General features: G+C 37.0%; 1 protein-coding gene across 1 annotated transcript; it reads right to left on the bottom strand.

Moving 5' to 3' along the window:
* Positions 1-900: 900 nt before the first annotated feature.
* syne3 (spectrin repeat containing, nuclear envelope family member 3) lies at positions 901-24645 on the bottom strand. The gene is made up of 18 exons (XM_065252422.1): positions 24510-24645; positions 22230-22388; positions 21844-22016; positions 21391-21700; positions 19962-20117; positions 18974-19318; positions 17038-17174; positions 16533-16707; positions 15171-15353; positions 14234-14377; positions 13872-14006; positions 11599-11760; positions 10981-11153; positions 10066-10687; positions 7715-7873; positions 6801-6974; positions 5875-5916; positions 901-3239 (listed from the first exon to the last, which is right to left on the bottom strand). Exons 2-18 carry the CDS (start codon positions 22371-22373, stop codon positions 3048-3050), a joined length of 3426 nt encoding a protein of 1141 aa, XP_065108494.1. The 5' UTR covers positions 22374-22388; positions 24510-24645; the 3' UTR covers positions 901-3047.
* Between the last annotated feature and the right edge of the window lie 1015 nt (positions 24646-25660).

Below are 25660 nucleotides of genomic sequence, written 5' to 3' on the forward strand. Positions count from 1 at the left end.
AGTAGTCTGATTACGAGTATTTTAAATATAGTTTAATCTACATTACTTGATTTTTGGAATCATTACGTAATCCAGATTACATGTAATCCGTTACTACCCATCTATGTTGGTTTGTTATAGATGAGGGGAGACGACAAGCACCGATCACAACTGTGAGGAGAGGTTTGGCAGACTAGCTTACATTGTATACACTCATTTTAAGCAGTAACATTAGCCATTGTGGTACTTGATACTGGTTTTACGAAGGTAATTTACTTGTCATTTTCCCCTTGTAAACTACTGTAAAGGACTCTGTTGTTATTGATTTTATGTGGAAGTTTACCAGAAGTTGCGTTTAGTCCACAAAAGCCGTTTGTTTATTGTTGCTGCTGAAATCATCTAATTTTTGACTGAAATTTTCACATTCATAACGGTGGATTTGCTAGTCTTATACACAAAAAATCAGACAGATTCCCTTAGGTGACTTAAATTAAACTCTATATGCAGTGATCTGGTGGCAGTCGTTGCTTAGGCAACCAAGAAATTATGGCAGCAAGTTTATTATAAGATACTCTATTTTGGTCACAAAATTAAAGTAAATTATGAAATGTAAAACTGAGCTGATTACCAACTAAACATAATTAAAATCATTGGCAGAACCTCAAATAACCTTTAGTGCTTTACATGGGCTTGTTAAATAGAAAAAAACTTCCTGTGCCCTGCTGTGAGTTTTCATCCGCTGGTTTTATATTTCACTATCAATGTGTCACACATCTTGTTAAACCAGTTCAGGGTAACAGATAACGTTTCGAGCTAAAAGCAACATCACTGCCTTAAAGAAAGGTGACTTTTACATTGAAAAGCAATCGGATTTATCTACAATCCAATCTAAAAATGCACAGTAAAAACACAAACATCAAATACTGAAAATGCACTGCATGTTTATTGACTGTAATACAAAAATACTGCTAGTATGTTTCCTATAAGATACATTATAAGACTTTCATCCAAAATATGGTAATAAAATAAACATTAAGCTTTTATATCAATACAATACGTCTTATAATAATAACCCTTCATGCAATTTAAAGCTAGTAAGTAAATGTTATGAGAATTTTTACATGCTAGCATCTTGCACTAAATGTTGCAATCTGACTTTGAAAATAACTTCCAGCACTTTCATTTCAAAGTTTTCCTATGAGAGAAGGTTTCTCATGCACACAGTGCTGCAAATCAGATGTATTAGCATACACCGATGAGCTAGTCCAAATTTCCAAATAACCAAATTTTGTACAGCTTAACAGTGCAGCATTTCTGCCTTCGGTAACATACAGTATCGACGATAAAACCGGTATAGATCAGTAAAGGGTTTGCATTGAGTTTAAACAATAAACCAGTGCAACACATTGAAGTACCAGGCTTCAACATTACAGTTTTGTAAAAAATAAAAATGCAGCATATTTTTTAAGTCTCTCTGCGCATACACTACACTGTAATGGATTTTACAATATGCCGTATAGTGCATCACATATTAAAAGAATAACTTTTAACAGCAGGTTTCTTTAAGATATGTAGAGAGCAATGAATACAATTATGCTACAAAAACTACTACAGGATAAAAGCAGTATATTTTGTGTATACAGTATTTGTAACATTACTCAAAGCTACAAAACCATGCAAGTTGTCTCAGATTGTCCTAAATAACGTCTTTTACATCTCAAACACAAAGCTTTTGAATATTTAGCCTTTTCTTTAAAATCTTCATCAAATATAAATCCAGATTAGGGATGCATAACGATTAATCGCGATTAATCTATAGCAGAATAAAAGTTTTTGTTTACATCATATATGTGTGTGTGAACTATGTATAATACATTTGTGCACACACATGCATGTATATATTTATAAATGTGTATATACATTTGTATATTTTATGTATAATTTATATTATATATAAATACTTAATATATAAATATATATTTTTCTTAAAATTATACATGCATGTGTGCAGATTTATATATACAGTTCACACACACATATATGAAGTAAACAAAAACTTTTATTCTGCTATGGATTAATCATGATTAATCGTTATGCATCCCTAATCCAGATATTCCAGACATTGAGTAATAACCGTTAGGCTGTGGTCCTTACAGAACTCAAATATTTCTAAAACAAGTGGGCCCTTAAAATTCCTGACCGAAAAACCGTGAGAAAAACAGAAGAGACCGGGAAGGTCACAGTCGCAAAAAACGAACAATCTCTTCAAACAGGGCTATTTTTACTCCATAATCTTTGCCTTTAAAAACACACATCAGAATCCAGCCAATGCCAAAGCTAAGTCAACAATACGATTACACAATATGATCCAAAAACATGTCTATTCTGAGACGTACATGTCATAGCACCTTAACTCTGGAGTGATTTGTTTTCTGTTGACGACAGATGGGAATGTCATTGTTGATTTCCAAAGACAAATTCCTCTACTAAATCTGCATCGTAATGGCAAGGTGTGAAGAATGTTTTCGAGTTTAGTTTGTACATCAACCGTGACTCAAGGACATCTGAACTATTTCCGGGAACACAGTGATACGTGCCTATTAAACACAGCAGGTTGTCTGTGTCTACTAGCCTGAGTAAAAAAGCAGATTAAATTAAACACAACAAGGTTTAAAACGAAAACATGCACAGTTCAGGTTAACATACCACAGGTTAAAACGACAAGAAATAAAACAGGGATATGAAATAACTCCTGAGTAGAGATATCTTCAAGGGAGTTTTTCTCCAAACGAACAGCTTGAATCATACAGAGCAGGTTGTGAGCATCTATGCCATCCACCCACTCACATTTTCACACACAAACACAGACCCGCACATGGTTTCTGATCTGTTGGGTCCATCAGTGGGTGTACTGTGAACTGAAGCCATCCAAACGCCAAAAATAAAATGACACAAACACGAACACTGATAAAAAGATATATGATACTTAAATGTTACATAATAAACAACCACAGATTGTCACCGTTGAAAATATATATGATCGTACGCCGGGAGTATTACATCAGTGCTTAAGTTGGCGGTGGTCCGTCATAGCGTAGCATGATGTTGAATGAGCGGGCGAAGTTGTTAGACAGCGAGCAGCTTGTGCCCTCGTCCATCATGGGCAGGAGGAAAGCCAACAGCAGCAGGGCCAATAGCAGGAGCTGAAGAGGAAGAGCCATGCAACACACACGGTACAGGAACCCGGTGCAGCTGTTTTGCTGTAAAACACACAACCATGAAACGTTAAAGGATCAGTTCATTTTCTTAAAAAAATCCAGAGAAATTAACACACCACCATGTCATCCAAAATGTTGATGTCTTTCTTTGTTCAGTCGAGAAGAAATTATGTTTTTTGAGGAAAACATTACAGGATTTTTCTCATTTTAATGGACTTTAATGGACCCCAACACTTTCCAACAGTTTCAATGCAGTTTAAAATTGCAGTTTCAAAAGACTCTAAATGATCTCAAACGAGGCATACGGGTCTTATCTAGCGAAACGATTGTCAATTTTGGCAAGACAAATAAAAAATATGCACTTTTAAACCACAACTTCTCGTCTTCCTCCGGCTGTGTGACGAGCCAGCGTGACCTCATGTAATACGTCTTCACGTCAAGAGGTCACGGATGACGTATGCGAAACTACGCCCCCCTGTTTACAAGTGTGGAGAAAGAGGACCGCTCCAACGTTGTTGTATGTGGAACGATCCTAATTAATTTCTTTGTGTCAGTTTATGGTTTAAAATGGTCCACAAATGTGCGTTTTATATATATATATATATATATATATATATATATATATAAAAGAGACGTGACCTTTCCACGGCATTACGCAATTACGTGAGGTCGTGCTGGCTCGTCACACAGCCGGAACAAGAGAAGTTGTGGTTTAAAAGTGCATTTTTTTTTATTTTTTTTTTGCCAAAAATGACAATCTTTTTGCTAGATAAGACCCTTATGCTCATTTGAGATTGTTTAGAGTCCTTTGAAACTGCTATTTTAAACTACATTAAAACTGTTAAGTGTTGGGGTCCATTAAAGTCCATTAAAACAAGAAAAATCCTGGAATGTTTTCCTCAAAAAACATAATTTCTTCTCGACTGAACAAAGAAAGAAATCAACATTTTGGATGACATAGTGGTGAGTAAATTATCTGGATGTTTTTTTTTTTTTTTTAAGAAAATGGACTAATCCTTTAATATATGCTGAATATTAAACAGCAACACCATGACAATACCCAAAAGTCAAACATTTCCCTAGACCCAGTCTTGAATGATAATGAGCTTGTTGCAGTGCATTATGGGATTGATTCATAAACACAAAGATGCTTTATAATCAGGCAAAAATAAGATTACCTACATTAATATAGTACATATAAATGTATACAACTAGTACAAATATTATTTTCACATGACTTGATGGATGCAGCTAAATCAAATAATTCAAAGACAAACATGGTTTTGCACTGGAAGCTCATGTTGAATTGTAGGTGTGATTGTCCCCCCACGGCTCACCAACAATCATTGCTCTAAGCGATAGGCCACGATATACTGAACCTTATACAACCCTTTTAATTTAACGCCTCTGTAGCAAAGCTGAGAAACATGAGAGCTTTCTCTTTCTCTCTCTCCAAGTGTCTAAGATAAACAAAGAGAGAGATGTATAAATGTAATAGTGCGAGAAAGAGAGAGTAGGAGGAAATGTGGGTGGATGAAAGCTGAAATCTCTCTCCACTCTTTTCTTTCGCAAGCTTCTATTTAGGAAATTTTATTGCAATGAAAGGTAATTACAGTGGTGCTCAGCCTGGCATAATATATAGATGTATAATGTCTTTATAGATTCACTAGCCCATTTTGTCTAGGAATTTTCATCACGATGGGTAAGAAAAGCTACATATTTTCAAAATTAGTGGTTCTCAAACTTTTTCGGCATGTGGCCCACCTTGTGTATGGTGCTTCCCTTTATGGCCCCCAAGGAAAATATTATAAAACAAAACATAATTAATTATACAATGTAGTGCTTTTGGTTAGATGCCTTATTTTTTAAGGTTTAATTACACAGAATTTATTTTAAAAATTATATATTTAATAAAATTTCTTTAAACTGGGGCCCCTCTGGCATGGCGATGATATTGTGTAAATCAACACTTATATTATTTCCCCTGCTAATATCTGCTTATATAAAAATAATAGGGCAATACTGACAATCAAATATATATGTTTACTAATATTTTTAATGGTTGTAATAATATTTCTGTTTATGCATAACCCTTTCTCAACACCAAATTGCTTTTATCCTATAGATGGCAGTAGTAGTAAACAATTAAAATGCAAATAGTGTTACAAATTAATGTTAACCTTCTCTTTTGAAATTAAATGCTTTTCCTATAAATTTTCTTGTACCATGACATGTATTATATTGTGAGGTTAGCCATGATACCTAGTATTAAATAATAAAAGCAAATTCAGGACACCTGTGCTTATTCTCATAGAGATATGATGCTCGTGAACAGATGGCCCGAGAGTAACAGAGTGGGAAGACTGCTGTTAAAAAAGGAAAATTACTCATAAAGATTAACATATTCCCCAGAGAGATAAATTGGAGCTACTGGCTCAATGTTTTTATTAAACTATATTCGGCCCATTCGGATCATTTGTTTTGGGGACTACAAGATGTTGGGTGAGGTTTTAAATTATATTAAAAGCTCATATTTTAAGTTTTCCAGCAAATTCAGCTGAAAAGTGTTATTCTTCACTTGTTGCAGTCAACCTTATAGCTCTCTATGTCACTTATGTGAAGTGTCATTAGCAACCCATTTTACCATCATAAAGCTCATAAAGTGAGTAAAAGGTACCTTTCCAGCTCGTACAAGCTCCTGTTCGTGTGCACCTACACCCTAAAATAAATAAAAACATTTGGTTAGACTCCTGTACAGTAAGACAAACCTACCCCCTTGTGGTGGATGCATGCTACTACACCACAAACAGCATTGGTTAATGCAGATTATCTTGAATAAATAATTATTTTATTGTCTTTTTCTTTTTTTCTTCCTTGATGAATATTTTTAATTTCATTTTGTTTCACAGTTTTAATTTTAAAGAGGAATTATTACTATTATTTATTTATTGTGGTGGAATATGTCTAAAAAGAGGTATAAAAAGAGGCCCATGAGTGTTTGTTGATTGTCAGATAAACAGGGTTCCAGCACCTTAGTTAACTTAAAATTCAAAGACTTTTCAAGGACTTTCCAGGTCCAATATCCTCAAATTCAAGGACTAAATGTGGGGACACATTTCAAGCGAGAACAGTTTAGCATGTGTGCTTAAAAATCTACGATTTTTTTATGATATTTTTCTACACTACAATATGGATTTTATCCCAGAAAACTTCTTGCATAAAATAGATTTAAGCACTTTCAATGACCTGTATCATTGTGTGTATATTTTCAAAAACTTCCCAGAGCCTTGAGTTTTTTCGCCCAGATTCACAAACTTTCAAGGACCCGTGGGAACCCTGGATAAAGAGCCTGCATGCTCGAAACGTCATACAGCATTTGAAGTCTTTTAATTCATAATTTATACCATTTTGTTGGGCTTTGGTGTGCCGACTTAATACTTTCTGATAGGATTTTAAGTCGAGCTCTCATGCGAGGTCGATGTGCGGCTTGATGTCAAAACCTTGTCTAAATTTAAAAATAAAGTATTTTTATAAAGCAAAAAATTAGAAAATTGTAAATAATGTAGGTTTACAAAAGGAAATAATGTTGTCTTCTATTAGTACCTGATGTTTCTTCAGAGCTCTGAGGTCTCCAGCCTCTTTAAGTTTGGACTTGTATAACATCCAACGATATCGCAGGTCCTCTAGCTCCACATCCTCTTCTGGTGACTTATTCGAGCGCCCCTCTATCAGTTTCTGGAATTGACTCTGACCCCAGGACACCCCAGCACGCAAACCCTGTACAGAAATCAACAAGTCAGCCTATTGCATGTGGTGCAGTGTTTAAAGATCTGGTTGTAGGTTTAAACCCAACGGCACCCTTCCTTAAAGGGATAGTGCATCCAAAAATAAAATTTCAGTCATCATTTATTTACTCTCATGTTGTTACAAACCTGTATGAATGTCTTTGTTCTGATGAACTCGAAGGAAGATATTTTGCGGAATGTTTGTAACAAAACCGTTCAGAGGCCCCATTGACTTTCATGGTAGGAAAAAAGAATACTATGGAAGTCAATGGGGCCTCTGATTGGTTTGATTACAAACATTCCGCAAAATATCTTCCTTTGTGTATATTTACATTATAGACCAACTATTGAAATCCACTAAAAGGTATTATTTCAAATAAGCTTTCACTTTTTTCAAATGCAAGTTTAAAATGATTACTCGTGCAAAATGATAAAAATGTTTTGCACAATGTCACAATGCATCTAAACCTATGATTTTAACATTTAGTTAAAATCATGGTTTACGTTCTGTACTTTTTGTGTTGATTCTCAGTTGAAGTTGGGTTTACTTACAACAAATGAGTCAGCATGCTATACATGACCAAAGTAAAACAGAAAACCATGGACTCTGTTAAATAAAACATCAAGGCTTTCTTACAAGACAGTTTTCACTCTAATCCTATCTGATATGTGGACCCATGAAACTTTAATCAAGCACAGAAAAAAGGCAAAATTTGAACAAACACAGCCAACCTTCAGTGTATTTTGTCTCATCGTCAGTTCTTTGGCACTCGCGGCTCTTTGGCTGTTCAGAAGTCTTGTGAGTTTGTCATTTTGCTTAAGAAGCCACGCTTCAAACTCTCTCCGTAGAGTCCCTGAATCAGCGTGATGCTGAGGCCCTTGAGAGCCCATCTACAAGAGAATCAGAGAGATATTCATCTGTTATACGCTAATTAGGTATTAAATCACAAAACAATGGTGCAGACTGAGAGCAAGATAACTATGAAAAACCTTTTTGGTGTTTTACCAACATTGAAGATATTTGATTTTAAAATAGATAATGCATAAAAACTTCTGTTAATGCCTTTTCAGTTATGACCCACATAAGTAGTTGAATCAGAGGAACAATAGTTCAAAATGACAAAAATGAATCCATTTAACATGACATCAGAGACATTCAAATACTCATAAGTCCACATTGGTCTAAAATGGGTCCCAAGCTGTCACTGGGGCAGTAGCTTAAGTTAATAAGGTCCCAATAATATAATTTAGGTACAGATATGTATATAGCTGGAACCAAAATGTACATTTGAGGTACAATTATGCACCTTTCAGGTACCATGATGCACCTTTCAGGTATTATCATGCACCTTTGAGGTACTATTATACACCTTTGAAGAACTATTATGCACATTTGACTGTTGTACTATTATATACTATGACATCAGATACGTTCAAATACTCATAAGTCAAAAGAACAGTCCACATTGGTATAAAAATGGTCCCAAACTGTCACATGGGCACTACCCTTAATAAGGTCCTATAATATAATTTAGGTACATATATGTATATATTTGGTCCCGAAATGTACATTTGAGGTACTCTTATGCACCTTTGAGGTACTCTTATGCACCCCGAGGTACTCTTACGCACCACAAGGTACTCTTATGCACCCCGAGGTACTCTTACGCACCACAAGGTACTCTTACGCACCACAAGGTACTCTTAAGCACCACGAGGTAATCTTATGCACCCGAGGTACTCTTACGCACCACGAGGTACTCTTATGCACCACGAGGTACTCTTATGCACCACGAGGTACTCTTATGCACCACGAGGTACTCTTATGCACCACGAGGTACTCTTATGCACCACGAGGTACTCTTATGCACCACGAAGTACTCTTATGTACCCCGAGGTACTCTTACGCACCACAAGGTACTCTTACGCACCACGAGGTACTCTTACGCACCACGAGGTACTCTTACGCACCACAAGGTACTCTTACGCACCACAAGGTACTCTTAAGCACCACGAGGTAATCTTATGCACCCGAGGTACTCTTACGCACCACGAGGTACTCTTATGCACCACGAGGTACTCTTATGCACCACAAGGTACTCTTATGCACCACGAGGTACTCTTATGCACCACGAGGTACTCTTATGCACCATGAGGTACTCTTATGTACCCCGAGGTACTCTTATGCACCATGAGGTACTCTTATGCACCACGAGGTACTCTTATGCACCACGAGGTACTCTTATGCACCCGAGGTACTCTTACGCACCACGAGGTACTCTTATGCACCACGAGGTACTCTTACGCACCACGAGGTACTCTTATGCACCACGAGGTACTCTTATGCACCACAAGGTACTCTTATGCACCACGAGGTACTCTTATGTACCCCGAGGTACTCTTATGCACCATGAGGTAGATTATGCACCACGAGGTACTCTTATGCACCACGAGGTACTCTTATGCACCACGAGGTACTCTTATGCACCACGAGGTACTCTTATGCACCACGAGGTACTCTTATGCACCACGAGGTACTCTTAAGGGGATCGCACACTGGCTGCGCCGCTCAGCGCCGCGCTATTCTAAAAAAAATCGAACACATTGTTTTCTATGAGTATACGCACACCGGCGCCGCCAGTTGCCGCCTGTCTGCGCCGCCCAGCTGTGACTCAGGAAGTTGCTCAAATCCCTGTCACGCCACACAGCGCCACTCACATAGTTTAACATTAAATAACATCATATTTGTCCTAAATCATTAACGATTAACATTGGCTGCTAACGTATATTTTGCATTTTGAAGTAGACGGTATCTGACGAAGCTCGCGCTATTTAATGTGCACTTCCGGTTTACAATACCTCCGAGTTCTCCTAGGCGCGACACGACGCGGCACTGAGCTGCGCGGCCGGTGTGCGATCCCCTTTACGCACCCCGAGGTACTCTTACACACCCTGAGGTACTCTTACACACCCCGAGGTACTCTTATGCACCTTTGAGGTACTCTTATGCACCTTTGAGGTACTCTAATGAACCTTTGTAATGCATGTCACATTAACAAGAATCATATTTTAGTAGTCCAAACCTGAATGTCACCAACTGCGCTGTAAGCCATGCTGATCTCATCAGGTGGAATTTGAGGTTGGCGTATTCTTCGTTTTGTATCATCAGTGTGAGATCCACTTAAAAAGCCTTGCACATCCAAGTCTTCAATCCCAGAGGCAGTCATACGATCTTCAACCCATTCCCCCACCTCACTCTTCCTAAGCAAGTCAATTCTGCGTGTATCTGCCACCTCTATCCGCCTTTTGTTCACATTACGGTCACCTCCAGAAATGACTGCATCAACCTCATCATCCGTTGTGGATCTGTCATGGTAACTCGTCTCACGCCTACAGACCTCTGGACCTTCTGGTCTGTCGATCCCCTCAGAAAACACCACAGAATTTTCAATTCGAGTTGCTTCCATTGACTTTTCCCGCTCTAGGCGATCTATTGATTCTGACTGCAGGTGGAATTGTCCATCAAGATTCTGATGTCGACGCTGACCTGTTACCCCAGCACCTGTGGCAAGTAGTCCACCCTCAAAGCCCGATGTCCCTCCAGATCCCAATCCATCTTCATGTCCATCTGCCCATCTGTCCTGGAACTTTATCCTGTATGACAGGGAATCTTGCCCCTCTTTGGCAGCATGTCCATTCAGAAGCCTGAAATGAAAGAAATATTATGCTAGAGTACTCCTAAACAACAATGTGGGGGCGTTACCAAGATAAGGTGACAGAAGGTGATAGGATATCAGATTATATCAGTCACCATGTTTTTTAAATATCAAAACTGAAATAACAGTAGGGCACTAGGTGACCTGTTAGTCACTGAAGCAAAATGTGAAATATTTTCCTGCTAGGTCAGCTGAACAGGTTTTGAAAAATATTCAACTCTACTCATGTTCCTTGAATCATAGCTTTCTTGATGTAATGACATAAACAAGTGTTGAAATAACCTGTAAAGATTGAGACTAAGTGTGTGGAGAGACATCCAGGATTCTCGGAGGCGTTTTAGGTCTTGTCGGATGTGAACTTTTCCTTCATCTGAGGTCCTGGTCAGCACGGTGTGACCCTGAGCCTCCATCTGATGTAGCTGAAGCTCCTTTTCTGGAAACTCTCCCAGCGCCCTCTAGAGGTCAACAATAGCAATACAGATTTTCATTTAAAGCAGGGACGCCATGAATTTATTAGTTCACATGCTTTGATATTGTTTTTCTTCACATTTGGGTTACTCCAGAGCCAATAATAAACATTATGTAATGACAATTAAATACACACTAAATATAAATAATCAAAAAGAATGAAGGAGAGTAATACATGTTTTTACTATAGTAAATTTACATTAAATTTACATTTATGCATTTGGCAGACTCTTTTATCCAAAGCCACTTACAGTGCATTACAAAGTTAATTTTTTTATTAGCATGTGTGCTCCCTGGGCTCGAACCTGTGACCTTTTGTGCTGCTAATGCAATGCTCTACCCCTTAGCTATTCAATAGCACTATGAAATAAATGACTCTTTAATCACTCTGTTGTGGGATGGTAGAAAGCCATTTTTATGAGGGTACAGTACCTCTGCCTCCTGCTGCCGATTATCGATGCCCCATTCCCCATCTGCCCCACGGAAAGATTCCAGCTTCTGTCTCATGATCATTAACCACTTCTCCAAATTCAGCATGTTGTCATGGAAACTCTCATGTTCCACAATGTTCTCCTCACTTTCATTCACCTTTATCTGGTATACAGTAAACACACAAACACAATTAAACACATATCAAGGGCTTTGGTCGAATAGCGTGAGTCCTAGTATCTCTGTTGGTATCCGTGTTCAGTAAATAAAAAAGTAAGAAACATCTCCTTGGGCCAAGTGTGCATTAAAAGTCAAGTAAGGAAGGTTTGATCAAGGCCTTCAAAGTCATCATCTTCAACATCATGATTAAAAGTCAGCATGAGGTCTGGAAACCATGGGGTGTGAGCTCAGTGGTTTCTACAGATCTTAAGGGTTAAATGGGAATCACTTGTGAAGCTGGGCGCTTGTGAAGCAGCTAGTGAGAAGATATGCAGCCTCTCCCTACTCTTTCAGAACTTCACATCTCTGTTAATTAGAGAGATGGCGTGTAAAGTTATAAAATAGTAAAAAGAGTAAAACTTTGCGCCTTGGGACCCCCACATTTGGTTCCATTCTGTTGAATGCCTGTTTTTTAGAAAGAAACACTGGAAAACTGCAAAATGTCATACTTGAGTTAAAGGAATACTTCACCCAAAAATGAAAAAAATCGGTCATCATTTACCCACCATCATGTTATTTTAGATAATAATAATTAGTGCTGTGATAGATCGCAGTTGATCCATATGGATCACGACTCACGGTTCGGCTTGCATGCGATTGGCTTGCAAATGTTAACATTCAAGTGATTTTAAACAATTTAATTGCAAAAAGGTGCTAAAGTGAGCAGTTTTCTGTACGCTGTGTCTGGTCCAGCTCCAAACGTGATGATCCCTATGCCCTACAAAGATCAGAACTCTTGATGTGTAAACTTTAGAGAGAGTTGCGCTACTGTGTCTCAAACTGTAGTCTATTAAGATACATTTGGGGAATAGAGCCATAAAAAAACAACGTAACGTTTTTATGTGGGGCGACTGTTTATGCAGTGACATTTGGAATTCGCCCTCTGTCTGTGTGTGTGCGCGCGTTTAAGTGCACTCAATAGTGCACACACGGAGAGACGCGTTTCAAAAAGCAAACAAATATAAAATAGTTCTGTTCTTGACAGGGCACATACAAACAAAATTATCTCCACAGTATTCTTTTTCTAATAAAAACATTTGTTTATGTCTTAAGCGTATGTAAAGATTACAGTCAGAAACCAGTCAGTGCTTATTTGTTCTTAAAGAGACAGTAACCTCAATTAACCTACTTATGTCCGTGTCATTAATGTTAATCAAACAACCCAAGACAAAAAGAAAATTACTTCTGTAGCTCTAAAAAATAATAATTATATTTAATTTATACAATAAAGTGTTATGATTCATTTGATTCGATTTCTGTACCTAATGCTAATTTTAGTCCTTACTTAATCTGCAACTTTGTTCTTTTTTATAAATGTTTGTCATTTCTTTATTTGTTCTTATTAGATTTTTCCCACCCCCTTTTTGCTTTTTTGATCCAATCCATGCCTAAAAAACTTAATGTTATCCGAACCGTGAATTTTGTAATCCATCACACCCCTAAAAATAATAAATGATGGCAACCATAAAGTTGACGGCACCCAAGGACTTCCGTAGTAGGAAAATCACACATAGATGCCATCAACTGTGTGGTTACCATCATATAGCAAAATATCGTACTCTGTGTAATGATAAAGAAAATATACAGGTTTAACACAACATGAGGGTAATGATGGCAGAATTGTAATTTTTGGGTGAACGATCATATTAAAGGGGTCATATGACGTTGCCAGGAAACAGAAGCACCATTGACTTCCATAGTAGAAAAATAACAAAGTCAAAAACGTTTTGGAAACAAACATTGTTCAAAAGATCGTTCTCTTTGTTAAACAGAACAAATAAATGATTACAGGTTTGTATTGTAACAACACAAGGGTGAGTAAATGATGACAGAATCATTTTTTAGTGAACTATCCCTTAAAGTTTTAAAGATCTGTCTTCCCCTATTCAACTAGACAGGACTTTAGTCTTGCATGACTGAAGTTACTGCACGGAGGCGTTGCAAACATGGCTGCCTAGTGGCGCGACTTCCCTAAAGGGACTTTGATGAGTATAACTGTAATTTAATTGAAAACATAAGATAGACCTTTGTGAAACCTTTAGCAGAAATATTCTTACCCGAACCGCCTTATACAGCAACTTCCAATCTGTATGCAGACGCTCAAACTTGGTCCGGTTTGTTGCATTGAATGACACCAGCGTCTCAAGGGCTGTAATATGGGCCTCGCAATCTTCCAAATCCCTCCCGATAACCTGCAGAAAGACACACTTATAACGTTCAATCTGTCACCAGAAAGTCCTACCTGGACAAGCCACAGCACAAACACATCAAACTCATAGTGATGTTATTCTGGGCCCCTTCAAAGATGACCTCATTAAACATCACTGTACATCCATATACAGAGATCAAGACCAAAAAAGCATTCTCAAAAGAGATGTGTGTAAAACAAGCTGAAACAAACTATTCATGTGTCACTCACCCTGAGCTGGTCTGCCTGACTCTTCTTGGCTAGAATATCAGGTTGGAGGCAATCGGCTGCGAGGAACCTCTCCTTAATGGAGCTCAGCTTTTTGTGTATGGAGTCATAGGCATCAGAAAAGTCCTTTGTCTTTGATATCAATCCCTATGGACATAACACACATGGATTTGGGTACTTACTAGGGGTGTAACGAATAACCATGCAAATGCGCGTTTTCTCAATAAATGAATTTGAATGAATTACGGTGAAATCCCAGCACATCCGAATGCCAGGGGGTGCTCTCATGCAGAAACTCCCTTTGTACCACACAAGAAGTATCATTGCAAACACTATTCCAGGAAATGTCTACACAGGAATATTTATACGCTGTTCTTCAAATTGTTTCAGGTATTTTCATGATAATAAAGAATATTTTGAATGATTTTGCTTAACGAGTGTTGCGTTTTTAAATGCACGTTATAAACGACTCCAACTCATAATGATTTTAGATTGATAAGGACTTCCTACTGACCAAATGCCGTAGTACACGCACAAGCTGTGCATAAAACAAAGAATCACAGCCTTGCGATTCAGAATCGATTTCAGACAGGCATTTTTAATGGGGACCGCGATTGAATCGCGATTGAATCGTTACATCCCTAGTACTTACACAATATATAGAAGTTTAAACAATGATTATGGTACAGTAATGGTGATCTGTCACAATCAGAAACTTCACAATCAGAGCATTTCACAGTTTATCCTTGGTATACATTGTGTATAGCATGTGTTTCTTAGGAATCAAACCCATGATATTGGCGTTGCTTATGCCATGCTCTACAAACTGAGCTACAAGAACATTACCATGGATGTTGAAACTAAACGGGTATAATAGGGAAATATTGCTTAGCTTAGAGGTTTACAGCAGTTAAATTTTGGACAGTGGCTTGTGGGATACCTGCAGATAGCTCTTGCGTTCCTGAAGTTGGCTGTGGAGCAACTCTCTCTTCCTCATATCTCCGCTAAGCTCTTTCAACAGATCGTCAGCTTTCTCCTGCCCAAAAACCGAGCTGAGTAGATCGCTCTTCACCTGAAGCAAAGTCAAACGCTCCTGCAACTGCACGCTGGTTTTAAGTAACTTCTGCAAAAAAACAAACAATAAAGAACAAAGAATGCAGTCAATAGCTTCAAAGAGAACAAAAATCAATTATAGTACAAAGAAAAAAAATCAAATGTTTAAATACAACATCAAACGGAGGTTGTAAGCATAGTCCAATTTTACATTTCGGCCTTGTTTTTCTAAAATCACAGAACACATATTGGGTATTACTACAGGAGGGCAAATTTAGATAAACTTTAATAAAAACTTGAGTCCTAAAGTGACCCAATTGGTCTGAATTTATCCATTACATTCCATACTCATTTTTATTTTGAACATTTGTTACCAAACCGTTTTTGAGCACCATTGACTTCTATAGTAGTAAACTAAGTCAATGGTGCCTTTTTTCTGTTTTTATTTTAAATTTTTTATAATAAGTTCAAAACATACAACAGACAGTTAAGCAGAACACTAAACAACAAAACAAAACAGACAACAAAAACAAAACAGCAATTGTGATGATGGTATTGTTATGAAGCAATGATAATAAGCAAAATAATAATAATAATAATAATAATAATAATAATAAATGTAACTGATACTAATACAGATGATGATATGGTTATGAAGCAATGATAATAAGCAAAATAATAATAATAATAATAATAATAATAATAATAATAATACATTTAACTGATACTAATACAGATGATGATATGGTTATGAAGCAATGATAATAAGCAAAATAATAATAAAAATAAAAATGATTACAAAATAAAATAATAATTATAAATTAAACAGATAATAATAATACATATTTATGTAATAATAATAATAATTATTATTATAATAATATGTATATTATGTATTAACAGTATGTACAATAATGATAGTAATAGCAATAATAATTCTAAGAATTGTTATGATTAACAGCAATATTTTTAAATACCCAATAATAACTTAATAATAATAAATAATAATAATAATGATAGTAATAATAGTAACAATACTGACAACAACAAATATAATATTATATAAAAGGATGGTGCTGATATTGATATTTAGTAAAAACGGCAACAGTAGTATCAATAAAAAAAATAATAATAATAATAAATAATAAATAACAACACACAATGCATTACATTTTTCAAGTCAAATTGCATTTTATGTCTTCAACCTGCATAGCAAAAAAACAGTAAAGATTAAAAAAATATATTATACCTCAATATTTTGCACTAGCATAGCGATATGGGAAAATTCAGTGACGTCGGCAGAGCCATCCAGGACCTGCAAAACCGCTTGGCTCCACTGGCTAAAGCCGAGCAGAGGATCCTGCAGTATTTGCCGTAGAGCGGATTCACTCTCAGAGGACAACCTGAACGATCTGCCTCTCAAACTGCCATGGAAAACAAAAAACTGAGTATTGAACAGGGATTTGAACATTTGTCCATTACAAAATGAGTAAATAAATGCGGTAAAACCCTGTGTAATGCTGCAATTGTGTGAATTGCTTACATTAGCACTCTCTTAGAATAGGATACACATTGTTTATGGCTGACTGGACTTTGTGACTAACATCATACTGACTGTAAGACAATAGGCAAGACAACCCTCTCATGGTGTGTACGGTACTTAAACGTTTACAACTGCTTGAAAACAACTTAATTGCTAATGATTGATAAAATAAGTATTTCGCTTCAGGTTTCTGTGTGTGGTTGCCGCTCACCTCTGGTAATCTTTCACAACAGCGAGCATCTCATCCGACAGCGATCTGGAGTCCTGCGGGAATCGGAATAACTCTTTCAAATGAGATTTCAACAGGTCTACCCTGGGTTCCTCTGCGACCAACTTGTTACGCACACCCTGAAAGTGGATGTAGAAAATTAATCAATAAAACATGACACGCATTATGAGTCTGAACTGAGTAAAGGAGCTCATCCAAACAGTCATGAATGCAACATTTCTCCACATGGGGTCCAGACGGTGTTCATTGATCTAAAAAGGCTTTCAACATTGCTATCCCCCACTGCAAACAGCAAACTTGGCCCAACTGATTATTTCGATGGGTTGAAGTAAAAATATCAGTTTTAGAAAGCCACTACACAAAACTAGGGATGCACCAAAATGAAAATTCTTGGCCGAAAAAGAAGAAACCAAGGCCGAAAACACAGAAACAAATTATTATGCCAATTATTAGTACCATTGCATTAATGGTTATCACTGTGTACTACCATTACTAGGGGTGTGATGGATAACAAACCTCATGGTTCGGTTCAGGTCACATTACAGTTTTTGAGGCACGGATCTGATTATTTTTTGGATCAGCAAAAAATTGGTGGGAAAAATCTAATAAGAAAAAAAGAAATTGCAAACATTTATATAAAAAAAGAACAAAGTGGCACATTAAGTAAGGTCTGAAATTAGCATAAGGTACAAAAATCGTCTTTATTGTATACATTAAATATTATTATTATTATTATTATTATTAGAGCTACAGAAGTGATTTTCTCTTCGTCTTGGGTTGTTTGATTAACATTAATGACACAGACTTAAGTAGGTTAATAAATTACTGTCTCTTAAAGACAAAATAAGCACAGACTGGTGTCTGACTGTAATCTTTAAATACACTTAAGACATAATCAAATGTTTTTATTAGAAAAAAATACTGTGGAGATCATTTTGTTTGTATGTGCCCTGTCAATAACAGAAAGATTTTATGTTCGCTTTTTGAAACGCGTCTCTCCGTGAATGCACTATTGAGTGCACTTAAACGCGCGCACACAGAGACCGAGGGCGAATTCCAAACAGCCCAGGATAAACAGTCGTTCCACATAAAAACATTACGTTGTTTTTCATTGCTTTATTCGCCAAATGTATGTTAATGGACTATAGTATGAGACACAGTAGCGCAACTTTCTCTAAAGTTTACACATAAAGAGTTCTGTTCTTTGAAGGGCATACTGTGATGATCACGTCTGACTGGAGCTGGACCGGACATATTTAACCGCATGTGCGTCTGTTAAAGCTGCTCACTTTAGCGCCTTTTCCGGTTAAATACGTCCACACCGCAGACATGTTGTTTCAGACAAGCACATGCAGTTTCGGTTTTTGTTTGCGTCATCACAACATTTCGGCTGTATTGTTTCGGTGATAAAAGTCTTTCGAAAATGCTCTTTTGGGGCATTTTCTGCAGAAAACTTTCGGTGGCCGAATATTCGGTGCATCCCTATACAAAACTATACATTTTTATATATATTTTGGATTTACATGCCTCAGAATAACAACACAAACAATAAACAACATTAATTATTCGCTTAAACCTTTTAATATGTGCAAAGTGGTGCACATTCTCTCAGTACTGTACTGTATGTACAAGTCTAGATGGTTTTCCCAATCTCTTCCTGTCTTTGTTTAAAAGCAATAAAAGGCTATAAAATGTGTGGTCATCAGTTTGAAAGTATTCCAAAACACTGAACAAAACTTGTAAAATTCTTCTCACTCGGCAAAAACCAGCTGTCGCACCCCACAGAAAAATTTACCTTAGGCATTCTCTAAATCACTGATGTGCTGCCACATAAATATGCTAAGCCTCCATCCATGCCCTACAGCAAGACACTAAATGTCTTTGTGAGTGGTGCCAGAGAAAAGACCAGAGTACTAACCGTGCGAGTCTTCCATTGAGCAACCACGTGTTCCTCAGTTCTCTCTCCATCCCGGCTCTCCAGATCAACGCTGAGGTTCTGGACCAGTGTTCTGAGCCGCACAAGGTCCGCCCCCAGCTCCTTACATCGGTTTGAAAATTCTCTCTCAGAGTCCAGCGAGCTCTGGAGTTCTTCACGGACCTCAACTAGTGTTTGACGTAACCTCTCCCAGGCCAACCTCAACTCCTCCATCTCCTCTGTAATCTTCTCTGCTCCCGCCGGAGATGTGTTGGTCTTCACCGCCTCCGACAACCCTTCAATGTGCTTGAGTGTTTGCTCTTCTTTGGCTATACTGGCATTCAGTTCCTAACAGCAGAAGAAATGGTAGAAAATACTCTACTATTAATTTTCACAATGTACTTGCCATAATGCCAAACAAATGTCTTTAATAACCATGAGAATTAAAGGGATAGTTTACCCAGAAATAAAAAATTAAGTCATCATTTACTTAATCTCAAACCTGTTTAAAAGTCTTTGTTCTGACGAACACAACAGAAGATATTCTGAATATGGGGCTTTTGATCAGAATTGTCATTTTTGAGTGAACTATCCATTTTTAATAATTGAAAAAACATTGAATTAAGTTGAAAAGTGAAGTTTAAAATAAAATAATAATCTTTGGTTTTCAAGTTATGATTTTTAGCCCTGTGTCCAGAATTTTTGTTTTTTTGGCAGTAATCTTCCTTTCAGTGCAACACTTCAGTGTCTGTATCATGAGTACACTATATCAAACTCTTACATTAAAAGATCTAAATCAATACTCAAAAATTCACTATTACTCTATTGCTTTAATGTGAAGGCTCAAAGTGTGAAGAAATTTAAATGAGGACTCAAATGAATAAGTACAAAGTTAAAGTGAATGGCATATCTATAATTTGACTTCCAAAGCAGCAATTTTCCAAGTTGACTGTTCTGACCTCCCATCCCTCAAATAAGTAGGTTGCTGTACCTGCAGGGCTTTGAGTCTATTTTGTGTCGTATCCTCCATATCGCTGAAGCGACTGACTTCTTCTGTTTTAGAAACAAGCCAGGTTTGGAATTTATGAACACAACTTTGGTACTGCTGGTGCTCCTCTGCTATTTTCTGTGTTAATGTCAACCTCTCCTGTACAAACGCAAGGCATATATATTAGACAAAAACCAAATCGATGTATATGCTGTAGATGTATTAAATCAGACTTAAATTCATAAAATAGCATAAAAATTAGGAGTTCAGATGCAAAACACTCTAAATTCAATAGTTTCCTTATAGTCATTTTTTTACCAGACTTTTATTTTTAGTTTTTTTTTAAGTAATGAAAAGGTTATTAATCAGTAATTAAAGTGCTTTATTTTGTAATTGAAATGTCACTTTAGTCCTTTCATTTGTATTTAACAAATTTCACTGTCTTTCCCTGCAAAACCCTCTAAGTGCATGAAAAAAAAAACTCAATTTCTTTGGACAAGACATAGTTAACAGTTCACTTAGTATTAGAAACATTGCAAATGACAAAAATCAGAATTGAAAATGTAAACATGAAGAAACTGAACCACACATTAGGGGGAACTGTGATGGCTGTCACATTCGAGTTGTATTCAGGTCCAAGTATTCACAAGAGACCCTAAGTTTGAATTTAATCCTCGTTTGTTTGGGGTGCCGTGATTCATCCAATTGATTCATCTACTGTGCACTTAGAGGACTTTGCTGAAAAAACCAACTTGGCATTTAATGGATTCTGCCAACAAACCGGTATTTCTGAATGGCCTGAGCCCGGGATTTAAGCAGAAGCATATGATGAACGTATAATACGTGTCAAGCATTCGGTCAATATCATTATCTAATTTTTGACAAAGGTGGCTTTTAGCACCTTTTGTATCTGAGCTCTTTAAATAATTTAGCATTAAGAATCCTGTTGCCCATTCAGAACTATACTTTACATTTACACAGGGAATTCTGTATACTTAATTATAAATATTCTTCTAAACCATTTAATTTTCAAATCATAAAATGACCTTTTTATTATGTTACAGTATGATATATGAATCCCACGTAAATATTCATTCTTCATAATAACTATGTGTTTGTAAGGTGCCACACAAGATCCAACACTTCTAAAATGTATTGTTCATTTTAAAACCCTGCAAGAGTGATTTAAAAAAAGGAAACTACAAAAGATTAAAAGACTTGTGTTAACTGACTTAACATAGAACCATGTTGAGAAGCCTTATAAAAAATTAACAAAAACGCTGCTTCAAAGGTTCTCATCATACCTTTGAAATTCAGGCTTACAATTATACCCTCCATATCTAAAGCTCACGTTTAAAATGAGGCAACAGCACACGCTTGCATTAGCATGCATTGATATTTTCTTATATCAGTCTGATGTGTTTCAACAAACCTGCGCTATGTCTCGAATATGGTTGTAGGCATCTTGAAGATCTTGTTGAGCCTGCTCATTTAGACTGGGATCCTTGGTGCGATTGAACAAGGCTCCAGCTTCATCCAAAAGTCTTTCCAGAAACTGACCTTGGGCCTGGATGTCACTGTGCAAGACCCGCAGATGGTCAACCTGCCACAGTTTCTCCTGCAGACCCAGTTGAAGCTCAAGCTGTGGCTCAAGAGACAAGTGCATCTTCTCCAGCCATATCCCAAACTCCTCACGAGCCTTCAGATATTCACTCCAATGAAGCCACACCCACTCGATGCGACTAATAGAGGCACCAAAAAAACAGCATAAAATACGAAATATTTCCAAAAAATATATATGTTGCCATATAGATGGTAAAAAAAAAATTGTGAAATAAAGCATACTGGAAGTTTTCATACATCTCACTGTGAACAAACGCTGTACCTGTGGCAGTGAATTATGTAGGTCAGCGTGTCATCCCATTGTGCTTTAAGATCTTTGAGTTTTGAATGAGTCTGATTTTTCATTTCTTCATCTCCATTTCGGAGCAGGGCTTCGGACACCACCAGCACCCTATCCATCTTCACATGGCCTTCAGCCTCTGAGCTATGGATTTTCTATACAAAAAACAATTGGTGTTACAAAACACATGAAACCTGCACAGCTATTTAATAAATAATCAATTATACAGTTCATCAGTTAATACAAAAATGCAGATTGCAATTGATCAAGTATTTAACACTATTCAAGTCCAGACTTTAATACCATTTAATATCAAAAAAAATATATTTAACTGAGATTTGCAGGTCAAAGGTCACTTAAGTTCTTACCTCTGTCTCTCTTAGCCTGGCCTCCAGTGCTGATCTGGGACCTTGGGTGTCATCATTTTGCTTAAGCCTCTCCTGGACGGCCTGCATCCAGGACAGGGCTTCCTCCAAACTTTCCCTGAACTCATGTTGCTCCTGCTGGGTCATAGGGTTAAGGCAGACCTAATGCAAACATAACAGACAGTCACGCTATGCTTTGAAGCTGTGAATTTACATTGCATTTGGCACAAACACTTTCATCAGGGTTACCACACCTTAATTAACTTCAAATTCAAAGACCTTTCAAGGACTTTCCAGGTCCAACACCCTCAAATTCAAGGACTAAATGTGGGGACCCATTTCAAGCGAGAGCAAGGTTATATCGTGTTACCTTTTAAGATACATTGTTACAGTTCCCTTTCAAGGGAACTCGCGCTGCGTCACTGCGGTGACACTTTGGGGACGCCTCCAGGGGTAAGTGCGTCTGAATGTGTATATCAAATTCAACCAATGGTGAGGCTTAACGACAAAGACAGGGTGACGCGGGAGCCAGGAAGTATATCGCTATCTGAAATATTGCCAAAGATGGCGTTACAGGGACGCAGGAAGTATGGCAAGGGAAACGCAGCGTCTCATTCCCTTCTCAGGGAACAACAGTCACATACGTAACCCGAGACGTTTTCATGTGTCAAACACAACTATGCAAAAAAGCATTTTGGTATGAATCAACATTCGCATACAGAAGATATAAGCATTTTAAGCGAACAATTTAGCAGGTGTGCTTAAAAAGTCTAGAATTTTTATGATATTATCCTACACTATGCAGGAAAATATATGGATTTTTTCCCAAAAAACTTCTTGCATAAAGAGATTATATATAATAAATTGAACAAACTTTCAAGGATTTCAAGGACCCGTGGGAACCCTGTATCATCCAAAGTTACTTACGGTGCATTACAAGTCGGTATACATTTGATTTTGATCACTATGTGTGTTTCCCGGGAATCAAACTTATGACCCCTGCACAGATATCGCAATGGTTTACAAATTAAGTACAATAAAACTAAAGTAAAAGTCTGGTAATTGATATGATCCAGGGCCAGGCCAAATGAATAAATTTAAGGTCAGCTGGTAGATCATTAGGTTAGTAGCGCAAAGGTCATGGGTTCAAACCCCAGTAAACACATATACTAATAAAATGTATGCCTTGTAATGCAATGTGTTTGCCAAAGGCATAAATGTACAATCAACAACACATGAATTCGAAAGTCTTCTTACACTGTTTGAATTATCTCATGTTTACTCATTCATAATGGCTTAACAGTATCATACAGTAGTAAATACAGTATTTTGTCAGAAATTGTGGTAAATAATATATTATAAGGATTGAGCATGTTGCTCACCACACTATAGTTAAATAGTGACAATGAATCACCTCTGGCAAGGTTTGAACCTAAAACCATTTGGTTACCAGCCCATATTTGTAACCACTATAATACCCCACCCTGTTGCTTGCTTCCTGTACATTTGTTTTGCTGCATAACTTTCACAATGAACTCAATTGCTTGTGACTATACAATGTTCTTTCAAAACAAGAACATGAATAAACACCAAAACAAAAAGAGTCTTTTGGCGCCCAAAATATGGATTATGGGCCACTTTCCAAAATGAGTGACTCATATCTCCCCACAACATTCCCTCGTTGGCATTCCCCTGACGATTCAAATAACTCTTTTCATATGAAAATACACCAACAATACGTCTCACAGTACAATGCGATATACTGTTCAACGACTTACATATATGAGTAACATAAAAGGGGAATACTACGAATCATAACCTTCAGTTCAAATTTGCATACTTACTGTAAATATGTTAAATTATAAAAAAAACCACATCACTCTACAAAACCTAGTAACAATAGAAAGCTAACAAGACTAGAATAAAAAATAAACTGAGATTACTGAGGCAATTCACAACCAAAACATATCCACGCCCTCCCATAAAAGAATACACTACGATTTGCATGTCATGATTTAGGCAGTTGAAGGCATTGGCGGGTCTGTTATCTGCCTGTTTATGTATAAAACATAAATCTAACTAAAGTAATACATATTTATATGTAATAACACATACTGTATTATAAAGGATTACTGGCTCGACCATGTAAACACAAATATCTGCATGAAATCCTATCGCATTACACTTTGAAAGTTGTTGAAAGTATTACAGAAAGACAATGATGACGTAGAGAAAAGATTGCGCTTACAAATCATAACGCGTAAATAAAGTGGTCGTACTTACGGGAATATGTGCATCGGACGCGAGGATTTTGGCTAAAAATGACCTTAAGTTGCCTTCAGGATACAGTACAAAGTTACGGCGATACGTCAAGATCCGACTACAGGCCTGTCAGTTGCATGCGCAGCTCGAGGATGAGTTCAGACAGAAACAGTAGATCCGTCGAGCAATTGATCAGCGTAAACAGGACCTGGCTGCGTCACTGCATGGGCGCGCAATTCAAAAACAGGGCCGTTAACTGACCATTATGGCGCAAAATTTTATTTATTTTGAATAATAATTAAATGTTGTTTATATTAAATAATAACGTGTTAACTGCTGAACTATATTAACTGTTGTTCATAAATGCAAAAAATAAAGCAATTAAATGCCTTAGTGATTACTGGGATGAAAGTAGCCTAAAATAATTAACTAAAATAAAAAATCCGAGCTGCAATCTGCATCTTTTTTGCTCAAAAATAAACAAAAATAATTTAAAAGAGTCTATTTATTAATGTGCATCTATTTCATTGCTAAAAACAATGTTATTTTTGTGTATTTTGGTATAATACAAGTGTTTGCGTGGTGGTTTATGGTTAAAAACACATTATTTTCCACATACCGTACATTTTTGTAACTCCAGATACTGCTTTCCTCAAACGCTCTGATTTTGTACAAAACTCATCGATCTGAAAAGCGTTGTGTACCTGATTGGCCAGCTAATCTGTACGTTGTGATTGGCATAAATACCTCTGATGTCAGCCGGAAATGTGACGCTCCTTACCAAGTTTGAAAGATTCGCTCATATGCAATGCTAACAGGAGTTAATTTAAAGGGCTAGTCAAAGCCGAGGAATTATGATAATGTCGGTCTTGTCCACGTCAACTGGACCAGGAAGTAAACTGTTGCCTACAATCCGTGTCTTTGTTGTAGTCCAAGAAAAGAGTTTTACGTTGGAAACGATAACTTGCATCATCGTTTACTTTGGAGTATGAAGCCTTTGATGTACTAATACACACTTACCAAAAGAAATGTAAAATCGTGAATCAATCGGACGATAGTTGCTCTTTAAAAAATCGGTGCGGAAATATCCTTATCCAATTTGCATTCTAGATTTTGTGTAAAATGTTCTTTTGACTTCATTTGATTCTTACCCATGTAAAATAAGTACATAA

This window comes from Paramisgurnus dabryanus, chromosome 17, assembly GCF_030506205.2.
Source record: "Paramisgurnus dabryanus chromosome 17, PD_genome_1.1, whole genome shotgun sequence".
Taxonomy (NCBI): Eukaryota; Metazoa; Chordata; class Actinopteri; order Cypriniformes; family Cobitidae; genus Paramisgurnus; species Paramisgurnus dabryanus.

Excerpts from the sequence above, each read along its gene's own strand:
- syne3 (XM_065252422.1), bottom strand. The coding sequence starts at position 22,373 with ATGACCCAGCAGGAGCAACATGAGTTCAGGGAAAGTTTGGAGGAAGCC. Across the intron at positions 14,007-14,233 it reads GTCAGGCAGACCAGCTCAGG|GTTATCGGGAGGGATTTGGA; the intron begins GTGAGTGACACA and ends GTCTTTCTGCAG. Across the intron at positions 11,154-11,598 it reads ATCGGCAGCAGGAGGCAGAG|AGGGCGCTGGGAGAGTTTCC; the intron begins GTACTGTACCCT and ends GTTGACCTCTAG.